Source organism: Mytilus californianus, unplaced genomic scaffold (assembly GCF_021869535.1).
Source record: "Mytilus californianus isolate M0D057914Y unplaced genomic scaffold, xbMytCali1.0.p SCAF_4, whole genome shotgun sequence".
NCBI classification, from domain to species: Eukaryota; Metazoa; Mollusca; class Bivalvia; order Mytilida; family Mytilidae; genus Mytilus; species Mytilus californianus.
Genome location: NW_026262690.1, coordinates 54,726,685 through 54,741,952, shown reverse-complemented (window position 1 = coordinate 54,741,952; position 15,268 = coordinate 54,726,685). Strand labels below are relative to the sequence as shown.

Here is a 15,268-nt window from a genome sequence, read left to right as displayed (position 1 = left end):
ACGGTTGGGACCATCATCCCCAAAATCAATCCCAACCTTCCTTTTGTGGTATTGAACCTTCTTAAAAAATTTCATAGAGATCGATTAACTTAAACTTAAGTTATTGACCGGAAACCAATGTGTCTTCAGACAACGACGCAGACGATGACATCATACCATTATACTATCCCAAAAAATTTTTTGTGGTCGTATAAAAATAATTAAATAAGGGCAATAACTTCTATAAGGTATCAATTGATGATAAAACAGATGATTACAGTCATATTGGCTTTTTTTGTGGATCTAGTATTGCTCATCATTTTTCTGATTGAAAGCTCTGCCTATCCATATATAAAAAGTCAAGATAAGGCCAACTAAAATTAATTAGTAGATTTTCATCCAGATTTTTTTTTTTAAATTGGGCAGGTGGGAGGATTTTATTTTTATAATTTTTATTTCCTCCATTTACCCTTTTGTGAAGTGTTGTTCATATACAAGGGTAATAATAAGCTTATATCATGTACAAGGCTTTCAAAACAGTCATATATGCCGGACATTTGTATAATGTCCGGTAAAAGTCCGGCTGGGCAAAGCATGAAACGGTCATCTACTTTTTAGTTTTCAAGGCTTTAAGAGGCGGTCATTTTAACACAATTCGCGTTCTTTTAGACCCAACGTTTTGCCTTTAACAGCCACACATTTCCGGTCATAAAAGTGACATGATCATTAAGTACTATCAAAACAACCCCTACTTTAATACCTTCTCATTTTAATCAAGGCTAATTAGTTGTCAAACAGCTGAAATTTACCTGTTCAGGTGACAGGTAAACTATTTTGAACAGGACATTGATCGGTCTATTCAAAGTTATTTTCTTACATTTCAGGGGTTTGCATCTAATTAATTTAGTCAAAAAGGTTTAAATTATCAGAAATACGTTTACAACTATGATTTGATGAAAAAATTAAAAAGGTGAAAATGAAAAATCGTCATAACCACGTTGTTTGAACCTGGTGACATGTCTCTGTTTGAACTAGTACACGTGTGCGCATGTGCGCAGGTGTGAAATTTAATTATGCATCCTAATTTCTTCAAAAAATGCTTAAATTGTCATTGATACCTTTATCTCAAGTTTATTTAGAATATTTTCTTGAAGAAATAACGTAGAAAGAGCTACTTCCACTCATTCACGCTTTGCAAACGTACACGGAATTTATGTATCCGTCTGTGGTCCATATTTTACCATTGTCAAGATAACATCCGGTATAAAAACGAAAGTAAAGTTTTTGACAACGTTATTTTGCACAAATAAAGAGTCTAAGGCAGATAAAAGTACGCTGATGTTGCACACTTCGAATGACGCACTGCCAATTTAACAGTTCACGTCAGAACTTCGAATTTGTATCAAAGAAAGTTTAATATCGTTTTTTTTAATGTCAATCATTGGGATGGCCAACTCGGCAACTGATTACCATAATTGCCTTTTGTTTATTTAGTCTTAAGGGATTAAAATCGGGATAATATATAAAATGTCGGGCTGGCTAAAAATAATTTTGGAAGCCCTGATCATGTATATATAAGAAATTTTACATTATTTTTCAAATTCTTAGATTAATATTTCTGATTGGCAACCACTGTTCTACATGTAATTGCCGCTTTAGAAACCTATTTTTAGTAAATAGCAAAAACGTGGACAAATGTTCTCTTTCAGTCTACCTAGATCAAATTTATTTTGTTTTCTAAGCAATGATTAGTAGTGCCCATAAAATTAAGCATATGCATTGGTATGCAATACAAACATTATGAGTACAGAGTGAAATGAAAACTCACACTGTGTTGAAAATACCAGGGTTGATGCTTTTAAGATACTTATGCAAGGTGCAAATATAATTACAATGTAAAACATGAACTGCACCAAAACAAAGAAGTTGTTTAATGTGACTATTGAGGGGCTGGGGACAGAGGGTGTTTGCTGTTTGTCAACAAAAACGACAGTCTTGGGGGGTAAATCTAAGGGCTTGCTATAATACATTTTGTATGTTGGCCGACTCTTTGTACTCAATATATGGTCATAAATCGCACAAGTTCGTGCTTGTGTTGATTACTTTATTCCAGTCATTTTATTTGTACCAATGTGTTCCACGATTCTTACACTTTGGATATCATTCACAGTCCAAATTTCCTGACACAAAGTCATTTTATAAATAAATAAATGTGGATAGTGTCCACATGTGGACACAGATGATGCCCCCGCTTGCATATCATATAGTTATAAAGGGACATAACTGAAGAACAGTAAAAGTGACGCTACCCAAATTTGAACTTGATCTGAGTTTTGTGTGCAAGTCTCATAACATTTGGTTGAGGCAAACTTAAGTAGAGAACAGAAACTAAATATTCAGCAATTTTTCTATTTGTAAATACACATAACTCTAGAACGGTTGTGTATAAGTTTCATAACATTTGGTTGAGGCAAACTAAAGTAAGAGAACGGAAACGAAAAATTCAGCAATTTTTATGTTTATAAAGGGACATAACTCAAGAATGGTAAAAGTGTCACCAAATTTTGTACTTAATCTGTATTAAGTAGTAATAAGCATTGTGTATAAGTTTCATAACATTTGGTTGAGGCAAACTAAAGTTAGAAAACGGAAACAAAAAATTAAACTGAGTTTTGTGGTAAAAAGCATTATATATACATTTCATTACATTAATTTAAGACAAACTCAAGTTAGAGAACGGAAACGAAAAATTCAGCAATTTTTTCATTTGTAAATGGGCATAACTCTAGAACAGTAATCAAAGTGCTTGTAAGCACTGAATGGTAAAGATTGCTTTAATTTATCAGTAGGAAGTAAAATTGAATATTGCATTGTATAAAGCATTGGTTGTAGTTGATTCAACTACAATAATGCACAAAGAAAGATAACTTTAATTTTCAAAGAAGACTTTAAAATATTTTTAGAAATGAAGGGTAAAAATTGCTTTAATTTATCAGTGGAAGGTAAAATTAAATATTGCATTGTATAAAGCATTGATTGTAGTTGATTCAACTATAATCATGGACAAAGAAAGATAACTCCAATTTTAAAAAATACTTGATATTTAGGAAAAAAATGAAAAATTTTCTATTTGTAAAGGGCATAACTCTAGAACAGTAAAAGTGACGACACCAAAATTCAAACTTGATCTGTATATTGTGGTAATAAGCATTGTGTATAAGATTCATAACATTTGGTTGAGGCAAACTTAAGTTAGAGAACGGAAACCAACTTTGGGACGTACAGACGGACAAGGGTAAAACTTAATGCCCCCTCCGCTATGGCGCGGGCATAAAAAATGCGCTCCGCCTGGAGCAGCTCATTATTACCGCAGAGGTCAAACTCTGAACAGTTGGGGCAAGTATGGACACAATATTCAAGCTTGATACAGCTCTGAATTTGGAGAGTGATTAAATATTTGACACATTATAGATTTCTTTTACAGAATAAATGTGGTCAGATAACTTAAAAATTTGAAATGGGACATTTAATCTACTTAATGGTCCAATATCCAAAATCTAATTCCATGGTTAGATTCAGCATATAAAAAAAACCATGAATTCAAACAAAGTTTAATTTTGGACCCTTTGGACCTTAATATGGACTAATTTGAAAACAGGGCCAAAAATTAAAAACCTGAATGCACAGTTAGATTCAGCATATCATAGGACTACCAGAATTTAGTTTTTGATGAAATCAAACAAAGTCTAATTTTGGACCCTTAGGACCTCAATGTAGACCTATTTAAAATTTTCAAATATCCAATATCGTAATACATGGTAAAAATCTTTTAAACAATTCAAGACTTTAAATTAATCCTCATGGAAATTGGTTAAAAGGTTTGTATTTATTTTCAATTGAAGATTTCTTGCTGTTGTGCAATACTTTACTTTGCTGTTGCGCAATACTTAGTAAATCTGTTTACAAACTAAATGTAATAATTTGCACACTCTGTTTGGTGTGTATCTCCTGCCATATCAGTATTTGTTGTTTCTTTATATAGATCAGAAATAATTCATGTTAGAACCAGCTTAGCCATTGTCCTCTAGTTTCTGAACGATTAAAGCCACAACCAACAAAATCGACCCCAACCTTCTGTGTGTAATATGGAACCTTGTGGTACAATTTCATAGAGATCCATTGACTAATACTTAAGTATTTGTCCAGAAACAAGAAAAACCTTCTTCCTCCCCCCCTTTTAGCCCCTTATTCCTGAACGGTTTGAGCCATAACCCCCAAAGTGACAAACCCAACCTTCCCTTTGTGGTATGGAACCTTGTGTTTCAATTCCATATATAGAGATCCATAGACTAATACTTTAGTAATTGTCCATTAACCAGAAAACCCTTGTTTTCCCCCGTAAATCCGGAATGGTTTGGGCCATAACCCCAAAAGTCAATTCCAACCTTCCCTTTGTGGTATCGAACCTTGTGGTACAATTTCATAGAGATCCATACACTTATGCACAAATTATTGTCCGGAAACTAAAAAAAATGCCTTTTTAGGCCCCTTTTTGACCCCTAATTCCTAAACAGTAGGGACCATAACCCCCAAAATCAATCCAAACCTTCCTTTTGTGCTATTGAACCTTGTGCTTAAATTTCATAGAGATCCATTCACTTATACTAAAGTTATTGTCAGGAAACCAAATGTTTTTGGACAACGACGTGATAGCAAATGTTTTGCGGTCGTATAAAAAGTGTGGAAAACTGAATATTTGAGTGATTTTCTAAGTCCAAGGACCATAACTCTGCACAAAATCATCAGACCAGAACAAAATTCGAACTTGATCTGTAATTTGACAAGATAAAACTATAAAACAATTATTAAACCTATATCTTTCAAGCATGATGAAAAAAAGTGCAAATTTGAGTGAATTTTCTAAGTCCATGGACCATAACTCAGTACAAAATCATCAGACCGGAACAAAATTTGAACTTGATCTGTAACTTGTCATGATAAAACTATATACCAAATATCAAATCAATATCTTCAAGTCCAAGGACCATAACTCTGGGCAAAATCATCAGACCAGAACAAAATTCGAACTTATCTGTAACTTGTCATGATAAAACTATATACCAAATATCAAATTAATATCTTCAAGCATAAAGAAAAAGTGTGGAAAACTGATTTGCCGGACTGACAGATGGACAGACAGACAGACAGACAGACAGACAGACAGACAGACAGAAAGACAGACAGACAGAAAGACAGACGGACGGAGTGCAAACCTAAAGTCCCTTCGACTTCATCGGTAGGGGACTAATAAGGAGATAAGCCACTGATTTTTTTTTGTAGTTAGATTTTCTATTATTGTTTTCAAGATTGTATTTAAACTTGTATGTTTAAATTGGTCATAAGCATCATTTAAGGGCACTGGCTCCTTTATGGGGTCAATTGATAGTTTGATTAATATAAGCTTTTCTGTAGATCTTGCAACAAAAAAATTCTTCATTTAGTTCCATTTTCTTCCATTGATTTTATAAAGGTTATTTCTATATTTTAATGTTTAAAAATTTGATCATGGCAAAAAAATATTTACAAATATAAGATTGGGAAACAGATTAAATCAGTTCAAAAGGCAGCTTCCTCAATACAATATGTCTAAAATTAACTTCAATGGAACTCTGAATAGGTTTCTTTATATGGGATATGCAAAAATCTAATTTTACAAAATTCAGTGACTCAATCTTTATACAAATTTGAAGATTCTAGAATCTTTTCAGTATAAATTATTTCTTTTAATAGAATTCATCTCCAAATTTGTTTTGCTGTTGAGAAGGCAATATAACTATTTCAATGGCAAACAATCATTAACATAACTCTATTTTTTTCTTATGAAAATATTGTATGTAAAGGAGTACATCCTGGAAGTAGGTAAATGAAAATCACATTTTTTGGTTTTAGATTTTTTTTAGGTATATGTGTACGATATGTATCTTCATCTCTAACCTGTATTTTAATTGCCACCTCTCTACCATCATGTAGCACACCTTTGTGGACCTGTCCAATAGATGCTGCAGCAAATGGCTTCTCATCAAATGATTCAAGTTTATCCTTCCAGTCATTTCCAAGTTCCCTTCTCAAAACTTTCTAAAGTAACAAGTTTTCTATTACTAGTTATAACGATAAGTCCTCTATCAATTTATCATTTATATATAATTAGCTCCTTTCTCTAGGAAACAAAGGTTTAAAGTGACACAAATGCAACATATTCATATGTTATTATAAGTGGTTGAAACTATAGAAACTCTTACAAAGCTACTTTAACCCTGGTAGTTATTGAGTACAAAATTACTAAGGTTGAACAAATTTTACATACAGCAGTTTTTTAATAAGTTATAGTTTCTTCATGAATCGTATATTTTATTAATTTTCTTAAATTTTGAATCAAAGTAGCAATTATCAAAAATAAATTATATTTCTGATGCTTTTTTCTGAAGATAGTTGTGATTTAAGATGTTTCTATTAATTTTAATTCCGCACTCAGTTTCAGGTACACATGTACATTTATGTAAAGAAATGCTTATGAACCAAAGCCATGAAAATTTAAATAATAACTATCAGCAAAAATAAAGTCGTATATATAAAAGGATCCCAGATTTAAATCTGAATTCTTGTACTAGACACCCTTACATTGGATTACTTATATTGATGGTATAAACTGTTGTGGAAACAACCAATGACTTTATAAAAGCATGTTTTTGAAATTTAACACTCTTTCCTAACAATTTTGTTAACATGGTTAATGACAAAATAAAATATAGCTTCACAGAATTCCTACATAGTCTGTTTCACATCCAATATAAGCCAAAAATGTTTTTCCTTGATATAGGTATACCGGTATGTATAGTGGTATAATGGTAACAGATATATATGTATCTGTATTGTCTCACATAGATATCTAATTTCTTATTGACAAATTTGGTAGAAACAAAATGAATAAGTTTCACATTTTTCTTGTTTCTAAATCTTGTAAAAACAATGTTTTAATTTCAAGGCAATATGTTTATTTTATATATACACTAACCATCATCTGCCATGTGGGCATAAAGTCTGCACTTTGTCTGACCCTGTCAAATATCTTAGTTATCTCTGGATTGATTAAAGAATTGTCTGGAAAAAATAATTATGTTTAATGACATGCTTTTTATAGTAAATGAATTATGTTAAGACAATCCAGAAACATTATAAAATAAATGTATTGTGACTTCTTGTCAAATAAAATTGAAAAATGCGCAAGTTCACATTTTAAAACATATAACAGAAAATGTTAACTTTGATTCTAGATTTAGGTTTAAATTTAATGGGTATTTATGAATAGCAGTGTAGTTTTTTTAATTCAATTATGAAAAGATTTTTTCTTCTTTAATTATTACACTGCAACCTAAAACACAGCCATAATTTCTGTGAATATATTGAAACTGGTACAAAAGGTTATGTTTGAAATATTTTATCCTTTACAGATAGCATCTATCATACATCATACATTGATTATAATTTTCATTACAAAATATAGCTTAATGCTTTTTCATGTGTTATTAAAATGTACCAGTATTAGGCTGCATAATTTATGTAACAAAAGCTGGTCATATTAAATCTCTTTGAGGAATATATACCCTGAATGCTGAGCATCTGTCCCAGTTTCAATGCGGCTCCCCTTACACGACACAATGTGTTAACAATTCTTTCTGCATTGGCTTCAGTAAGAAAGGGATTGGATTTGTCTAATATTGCTCCAGCTGTCACACCTGTTAAGAAAAAGACAAAAATAAAGTGATCAGATTTGGATCAGCAACACCAAAGCCTGTCATCTTCTCTACCAAATTCATGAAGAAACTACAAAAATCACTATCTTTTTAATATTAAAGAATAAGTCTCCATAATGAAAAATTTCAAGTCAGCAAAAACCAAACTGGATCTATATATTTCCATCCATGACACTGTAGATCAATTTCAGTTATTTTACAAAGCACTTTAATAATCATCTGGAAACATGAACAAATTTACAATTCTTTGGAAGAACCAAATATCACACTAGGTTTCTATGATAAATATTTAATTCCCTTAGCAGTTGTTTTCATCATCTGTTGTTTTAATCTGTTCATATGCAACTGTTGTCTTGATTCGTTGACATATAAATGTTGTATTAATCTATTTTCATGCATCTGTGGTTTTTTAAAAATCTTTTTACATGTATCTATTGTTTTAATCTGATATGAGACATGGAAATTTTACCTATCAAGCAAGTGACAATAGGTGTTTTGATTGAATTTGTTAATTTCAAAAATCAGTATTGATGGTAGATGCTTGATTATACTTACACTTTTTATACTATTACAGCTTGACAAATTGTATAGACACTTGTCTATTGTTGAAAGCCATATGTTGTTCTAAGATGTCATTTGTTGGGTTTTTTTTTTTGAGTCAACTGTATACTGCTTCATTGACATAAAACCTTAATTCATATCAACTTTCTATATAGTTCTCCACTATTTTGCCTCAGATTTAGATTAAACTTTTAAGCAAAAAATCCACCATAAAATTGAGAATGGAAATGGGTTATGCGTCAAAGAGACAACAACCTGACCAAAGAGCATAAAACAGCCCAAGGCCACCAATGGGTCTTCATTGTCACTCTTTAACACAGCGAGAAAATCCCGCACCCCGAGGCAAGCTTCAGCTGGCCCCTAAACAAAAACGTGTACTAGTTCAGTGAAAATGGACGTCACATTAAACTCTGAAACATATAAATGAACTAATGTTATGTCTTTTCATGTGAATAACTGTATACCATTACCTCCATTTTGTGAAATTCCTAATGTTCTTCTGGTCTGTTCAGCTAAAGCTCCCATGCCTAGACCTGCTGTCAAAGCTGAAAGTAAACAAGATTTAACATCAATATAATTGGTTCCAAACAACAACTTATGATTAACATGACACAATATCATTGACTCAATACTGATTTCCATGATCTGTATCAGTGCTCAATGTTTACTTGCATAGGGCTTTAATAAATCTTTTTTTATCAGTTCAAATTTGGCTGAAGTTCACAGAATTATTTCTGAAATATGTCCCTTTTTGTACATTTGTAATATTGTAAAGGCGTAATATCTCCTACATGTGATATAAGAAAACATCTGTATCCTATTGAGGCATTGCCTTTTTTTTTTAAAGATTTTATGTATTTTTATCTATAATCTATAAAATTGTCCATATGTTAGAAAATAATGGCACCGTTACATTCTCTTCTTACCCCCATAGTTCATAAGTCTACCAATTCTAGATGCTGGAACTCTTCTTTCTTTTGCTCTTTCACTTAACTAAAAAGAAAAAAGTCAGAACATGTTTTAAGAAATACACAAACACACACAAAGCAAAATCATAATATGTTTTAAGAAATACACAAACACACACAAAGCAAAATCATAATAACAGTTTAAGAACAATGTCAAGATCCCATCATTTATAAATATATATTTTTTCCTATTGCAAGTTGGGATTTGTCCAACAAAAAAACTGACATATGACATGTACTTCTTAAAAATGTTAATATAAAAGCATATCAAAAGTATTTACTTTGATGCTGATACAAACGTACATGCTTCTACCATTAAGGGTTTTCTTTTGCATACTTTTAACAAATTTTCCAATATAATGTACAAGGTTACATGTATACTAAAGTATAACTGATTATTCCCTTCCATAGAAGTCAGGAAAAGTTTGACACAAATTTACCTTGTAGAGTGAGTGTTTTAAAATTCCAAACAATATGCAAACAGGAAGTGGTTTCACTGCTGATGTAAAAATTGCTTCAACAAATATAACTAACATTATAAAGCTGCAGATCAAATATAAAATTATTTCTTTCCATAGAAGTAAAGAAAAATTTAATGAAAGTTTTCTACCAAAGGTCTTTCTGACTGACAAACAGATGTAGTGGAGCAGTTACTAGCTGTATATATATAGACCTATCTCTGCTGTTGATGATGCAGGTTGAAACCTCACTTTTATTTTCTTTAGTAAATAAACCTGGTTTAAAGTATTCTGTAGAATAGAGAATGGAAATGGGGAATGTGTCAAAGAGACAACAACTGGACCAAAGAGCAGAAAAAAGCCCAAGGCCATAAATGGGTCTTCAACTTAGCGAGAAAATGCACCACCCGGAGGCTGATATACAGCTATAAAATTTCATCTTCTCAGTGGTCTGCTTTGACACTTTTCATAAAAACCTATGCATTACATAGAAATTGTTTTTAAAAAACATATTCACAAGACATTTTATACTAAATGTTAGATTGACTTTATTGTACTGTATGTATGTACCAAGACTATATTGTATTGTATGTATGTACCAAGACTATATTGTATTGTATGTATGTACCAAGACTATATTGTATTGTATGTATGTACCAAGACTATATTGTATTGTATGTATGTACCAAGACTATATTGTATTGTACATATGTACCACGACTATATTGTACTGTATCTATGTACCAAGACTATATTGTACTGTATCTATGTACCAAGACTATATTGTTATGTATGTATGTACCTTTGGTGAAGTAATATTAACAGTTCTTTTTTGACTAGATGTTAATGGTTTTGTTGGAGTGGATTTAGCTTTCTCTGTTGCTGGGATTGAAAGCTCTGGTTCATACATGGTTTTCTCTGGTCCTTTTAATCCTTCAGCTTTTGAAGACTCAACCATATCCAGATCTATTGCAGCTGCACTCGCATTGAAAAATGGGTCAACTGTTACCCCATCCAATTTGCCTCCTTCCATATTGATTTCATTTTCAGATGACATGGGTGGAACAAATTGTGTAACTAGATCAGGTGAAGTTTCAACTGCTATAGAGTTTATATTAAGTAAAGGATCTTTGTTCAATTCTTCATTACTAGCTCCATCGATGTTTACTTCCTTTACATCAGATGTGTGCAATTTTCTGTCTTTTGTTTCCTTCTTCAATCCAACTGATTGTTCAGCAAACAGCATTTCTCCTGGCACATCAGAAAGGTCAAAGTCATCAAATAGTTCTTCACTTTTTGAATTCATAAATCTTGATCTTGATGATGTTTCGGATCTAGCCATTTCTAGAACTGTTTTTGCTTGTGTTGCCATCAGTACAATTTTATCCTGGACACTTTGCTGAAAAGAAAAAACAAAATCAAGAAGCAGTGAATGCATATCTATATAAAAAAGAAATGGAGAATGTGTCCATGGTAGACAGATGATGCCCCCATTTGCATAAAATTCAAACTTGATCTGAGTTTTGTGGTTATAAGCATTGTGTATAACTTTCATAACATATGGTTGAGGCAATTTTCATGTGATAAATTTGCCAGCATTACACCATTTAATTACTATATAGCTTTTTTCAAGAAAAAACAAAAATAACCAGATACAAAAAAATAATATCAATGGTAATAGAGGTTTTCAGGCTTTTCCATACTTAAAGATTACAAGGCAGTGAACAAATAAATTAACAAATTCACAAATCTAAATACATGATCATGTATGTGTTTGTGAGATTACTTCTTTTTTATTGATTAAGGAAGTACGATTACAGTATTAAAATTGGCCATAAAGATTTTAATTTTTTTCAATCAGGTCTAACTATTTCAAATTTCACAAAGAAATAGTTGCAATATTACTATTCACAAAATAACTTCTTTTTGGAACATTACATTATCAATCAATATCTTATTGGAAAGAGCACAATAGAGGCGTGCTCCAAATACAGATAGAGTTAACAATTACATCTACAATAAATAAAATAACTGTAAAAACAAGTCTTATTAGTTTACATTTGGAATATAAGTAATAAATTATTCATTATTATGACTTATATACTTACCATAAAATTGAGAATGGAAATGGGGAATGTGTCAAAGAGACAACAACCCGACCAAAGAGCATATATATTTATATGCTGTGTGTACTATCATAATACATTGACTTATAGTTTTTATAAATATAATACTGAAATATAAATAGTGTTGTTATGACTCCTTAAAACATGTATTATTTGTGTAATGCAGTTTTGATCCAATTTTTCTATAACAGTTTTTAATTTACCTTGGCCCCAAGATCCAGATTTTGATGATATACATGTACATGTGTTAAAAGGCTAATTTTAATATTATTTGTGTAATAGACATTACAAGAACTTTGACCGTTAAATAGTTATATTTTCTTAGCATTTGAATGAACTCTATAGAACTGTCGCAATTAATTAGTGCTATTTATCTATGGCCATAAAGTTGCCACTGTAGAACACTTAAAGTTTCTGATCATTTTAATATGTTTAACATTCAAAGATAAAGACAGATTGAATGTATATTCTGGTCAGTTTTAAGGTTGTTGCTCGATGTGAAAAGTTGGTTACATGTTTGCAATATATAAATATTGTATATGAACTCGATGTTGTCTTTTTAATTAATATTGAGGTGTAACAACCAACTTTTCACATCGAGCATCAACCTGTTAGTACAACATGGCAAATTTTACATTTGAATAGATTAAATTGAAACATCATTTACAGGCATAAGTCAAACTGATTTATTTTATTTTATTGTTGCTTGCTGGACTTCCATCACAAAAACTATTTATAATATATCTCTAATCTGTACAAACCTGTATATCTGGCTGTTTAGATACAGCATCACTGAGAACTTCTTCACTTTTGACTTTAAGGTCTTTAACAATAGGCCGTAAAGTACTATTCTTCCATGCCTGTTGTACTTCACCACCCTGAGTCTCTACTAGAGCTTTTGTTATGCTCTCTAGACCTCTGATGAATCCTAAGAGGTCTGATCTCCTTGCCATCCTTAAAATATAGATGTGTTTTGTAAGAAAAAGTATATTGAAAATTGATCTTTCATGAATTTGAGATAGAAACTTGCAACCCCAAGTCCGGGTCGGCCCCTTTTCACGTTGGCATGACGAAATGAATAATGAATATTGTCACAATGATCAAAGATGAAGTCATTCATCTAAGACTTGTAAAAGACAGGGGACAGATACCAAACGGCTATCAAACACATAACAATAATACCAAATTAGCTTTATAAATACCAATTAACAGCAATCATAATAATTAATCATCTAATCACAAATTTTTATTCATGCACAAATAACAATTTGAATATATCTAAAAAACATCTAATAATTTGACCTATACAGTCTCCACACTGAACCACAGGCCCAGCAGCCCAGGCTTGTACAATTCCTTTCGGGCCTGTCAAAATCATCCCTACAGACCAAACAGAATTTTATTAAAATTTTCCAAAATTGAGCTCCGGCCTGCAGATTAAAGTTAATCCTGAAGACTGTCTGTATTTGAAAAATTAATGGGGAATGTGTCCATGGGACACAGATGATATCCCCACTTGCATATCATATAAAGTTATAAAGGGACATAACTGAAGAACGGTTAAAGTGACGCTACCCAAATTTGTACCTGATCTGAGTTTTGTGGTAATAAGTATTCTGTATAAGTTTCATAACATTTGGTTGAGGCAAACTTAAGTTAAAGTTTCCATTTGTAAAGGGCATAACTTTAGAACAGTAAAAGTGACACCACCAAAATTCAAACTTGATCTGTATTTTTTGGTAATAAGCATTGTGTACAAGTTTCATAACATTTGGATGAGGCTAACTGAAGTTAGAGAACGGAAATGAAAAATTCATCCTAACTCTAGAACGGTTAAAGTGACACCACCAAAATTCAAACTAGATCTGTATTTTGTGGTAATAAGCATTGTGTATAAGTTTCACAACATTTGGTTGAGGCAAACTAAAGTTAAAGGAAACGAAAAATTCAGCAATTTTTCCATTTGTAAAGGGGGATAACTCTAGAACGGTTAAAGTGACACCAACAAAATTCAAAATTGACTGTGTTTTGTGGTAATAAGCATTGTGTATAAGTTTCATAACATTTGGTTGAGGCAAACTAAAGTTCGAAAACGGAAACGAAAAATTCAGCAATTTTTCCATTTGTAAAGGGGCATAACTCTAGAACGGTTAAAGTGACGCTACCCAAATTCAAACTTTATCAGTGTTTTGTGGTAATCATTGTGTATAAGTTTTATAATATTTGGTTGAGGCAAACTAAAGTTAGAAAACGGAAACCAACTTTGGGACGTACAGACGTACAAGGGTAAAACTTAATACCCCCACCGCTACGGCGGGGGCATAAAAATAGGGTGCTAACATATAGCTATAGGTTGCCAATGTGTTATGGGAGCAAACAGACCTGATACCAGCCATTTCCATGTTTTCTAAATAGACTGCTCTCTGTCTCACTGCCCCAAGAAGTCCTAAACAAGGTTGTCAGTGTCAATGCAATCTCAAACTACATCAAGATCAGCCTGATGTTTGTTGCAATCACTTTGGGATCTGACTGGCCTATATTCAATATCATCACCGAAAAATAGTCTAAGTTTGGTTTGGTTTAGGTACAAAAATGTAGTTTGGTACATGTAGGTCATTTATTTAAACCAAAAAATAAGACTTAGCCTAAGAAAGTACTTAGAGGCACTCCAGTTGTGACTGGGACAGTTTTTTTTTGATGACTTTCCATCCATGACAACTGTTTGTGTCCAATTTGAAAGGAATGCATAGATCCGATTTAATGCTAGTACAGAAAGGCCATTTAAGTTTAATTTGTATAAAAGGCCTTGATTGTGTTTTATTGTTGTTTGCAAAGGATTGTTACTGGATGAAAGAGAGTACTTCTTCTTTTTTCAGTTTCTAGCGATTCTTCATTAATTGAAGATTATTCGCCGGGCATGGGCATCGACTTTAAAATTTGATTCATAAATTACAAGGTAACCAGAAAAAGGAAACAAAATCAAAAATCAAAATAATTGATGTACATTTGAAAAATAGCCTTTATATAAAAATATATACATATAACAATATTAAAACAGTTATAGGTAGAAAAGAGGGATTAGAGCAGAATCTGGGATCATATACTCTTGAAACCCTGTACTGTACCTCAAAATATACTTGAGTATAGACAAACCTGTGCATCTGGAAAGTTTAAAGTTATAGCATGCTCTGGGTAAATAAAATTCAAATGTATTTAATGTTTAAGAAATTTAAAAAGTTAACTGGAATTTGCTGTGCACTTTTTTTCGTCCTTGCAGAAGGTGATCAAATTAACAAACAGTTGAGTTTCACTTGATATTGTACACTCAGTGACAGTTTAAATTTCTAATTATTGTTAGGTATCTA

General features: G+C 31.9%; 1 protein-coding gene across 1 annotated transcript in view; it reads right to left on the bottom strand.

Moving 5' to 3' along the window:
• The window catches only part of LOC127698458 (atypical kinase COQ8B, mitochondrial-like), a 48,119-nt gene that overhangs the window by 31,135 nt on the left and 1,716 nt on the right, over positions 1 to 15,268 (bottom strand). Inside the window, exons 2-8 of the mRNA XM_052201918.1 lie at positions 12,665 to 12,857; positions 10,580 to 11,176; positions 9,278 to 9,344; positions 8,822 to 8,896; positions 7,641 to 7,772; positions 7,052 to 7,137; positions 5,974 to 6,114 (exon numbers count right to left, since the gene is read on the bottom strand). Of these exons, the coding sequence (XP_052057878.1) occupies positions 5,974 to 6,114; positions 7,052 to 7,137; positions 7,641 to 7,772; positions 8,822 to 8,896; positions 9,278 to 9,344; positions 10,580 to 11,176; positions 12,665 to 12,856 (1,290 nt within the window). The 5' untranslated portion in view covers position 12,857. The remainder of the gene's footprint in view (positions 1 to 5,973; positions 6,115 to 7,051; positions 7,138 to 7,640; positions 7,773 to 8,821; positions 8,897 to 9,277; positions 9,345 to 10,579; positions 11,177 to 12,664; positions 12,858 to 15,268) is intronic.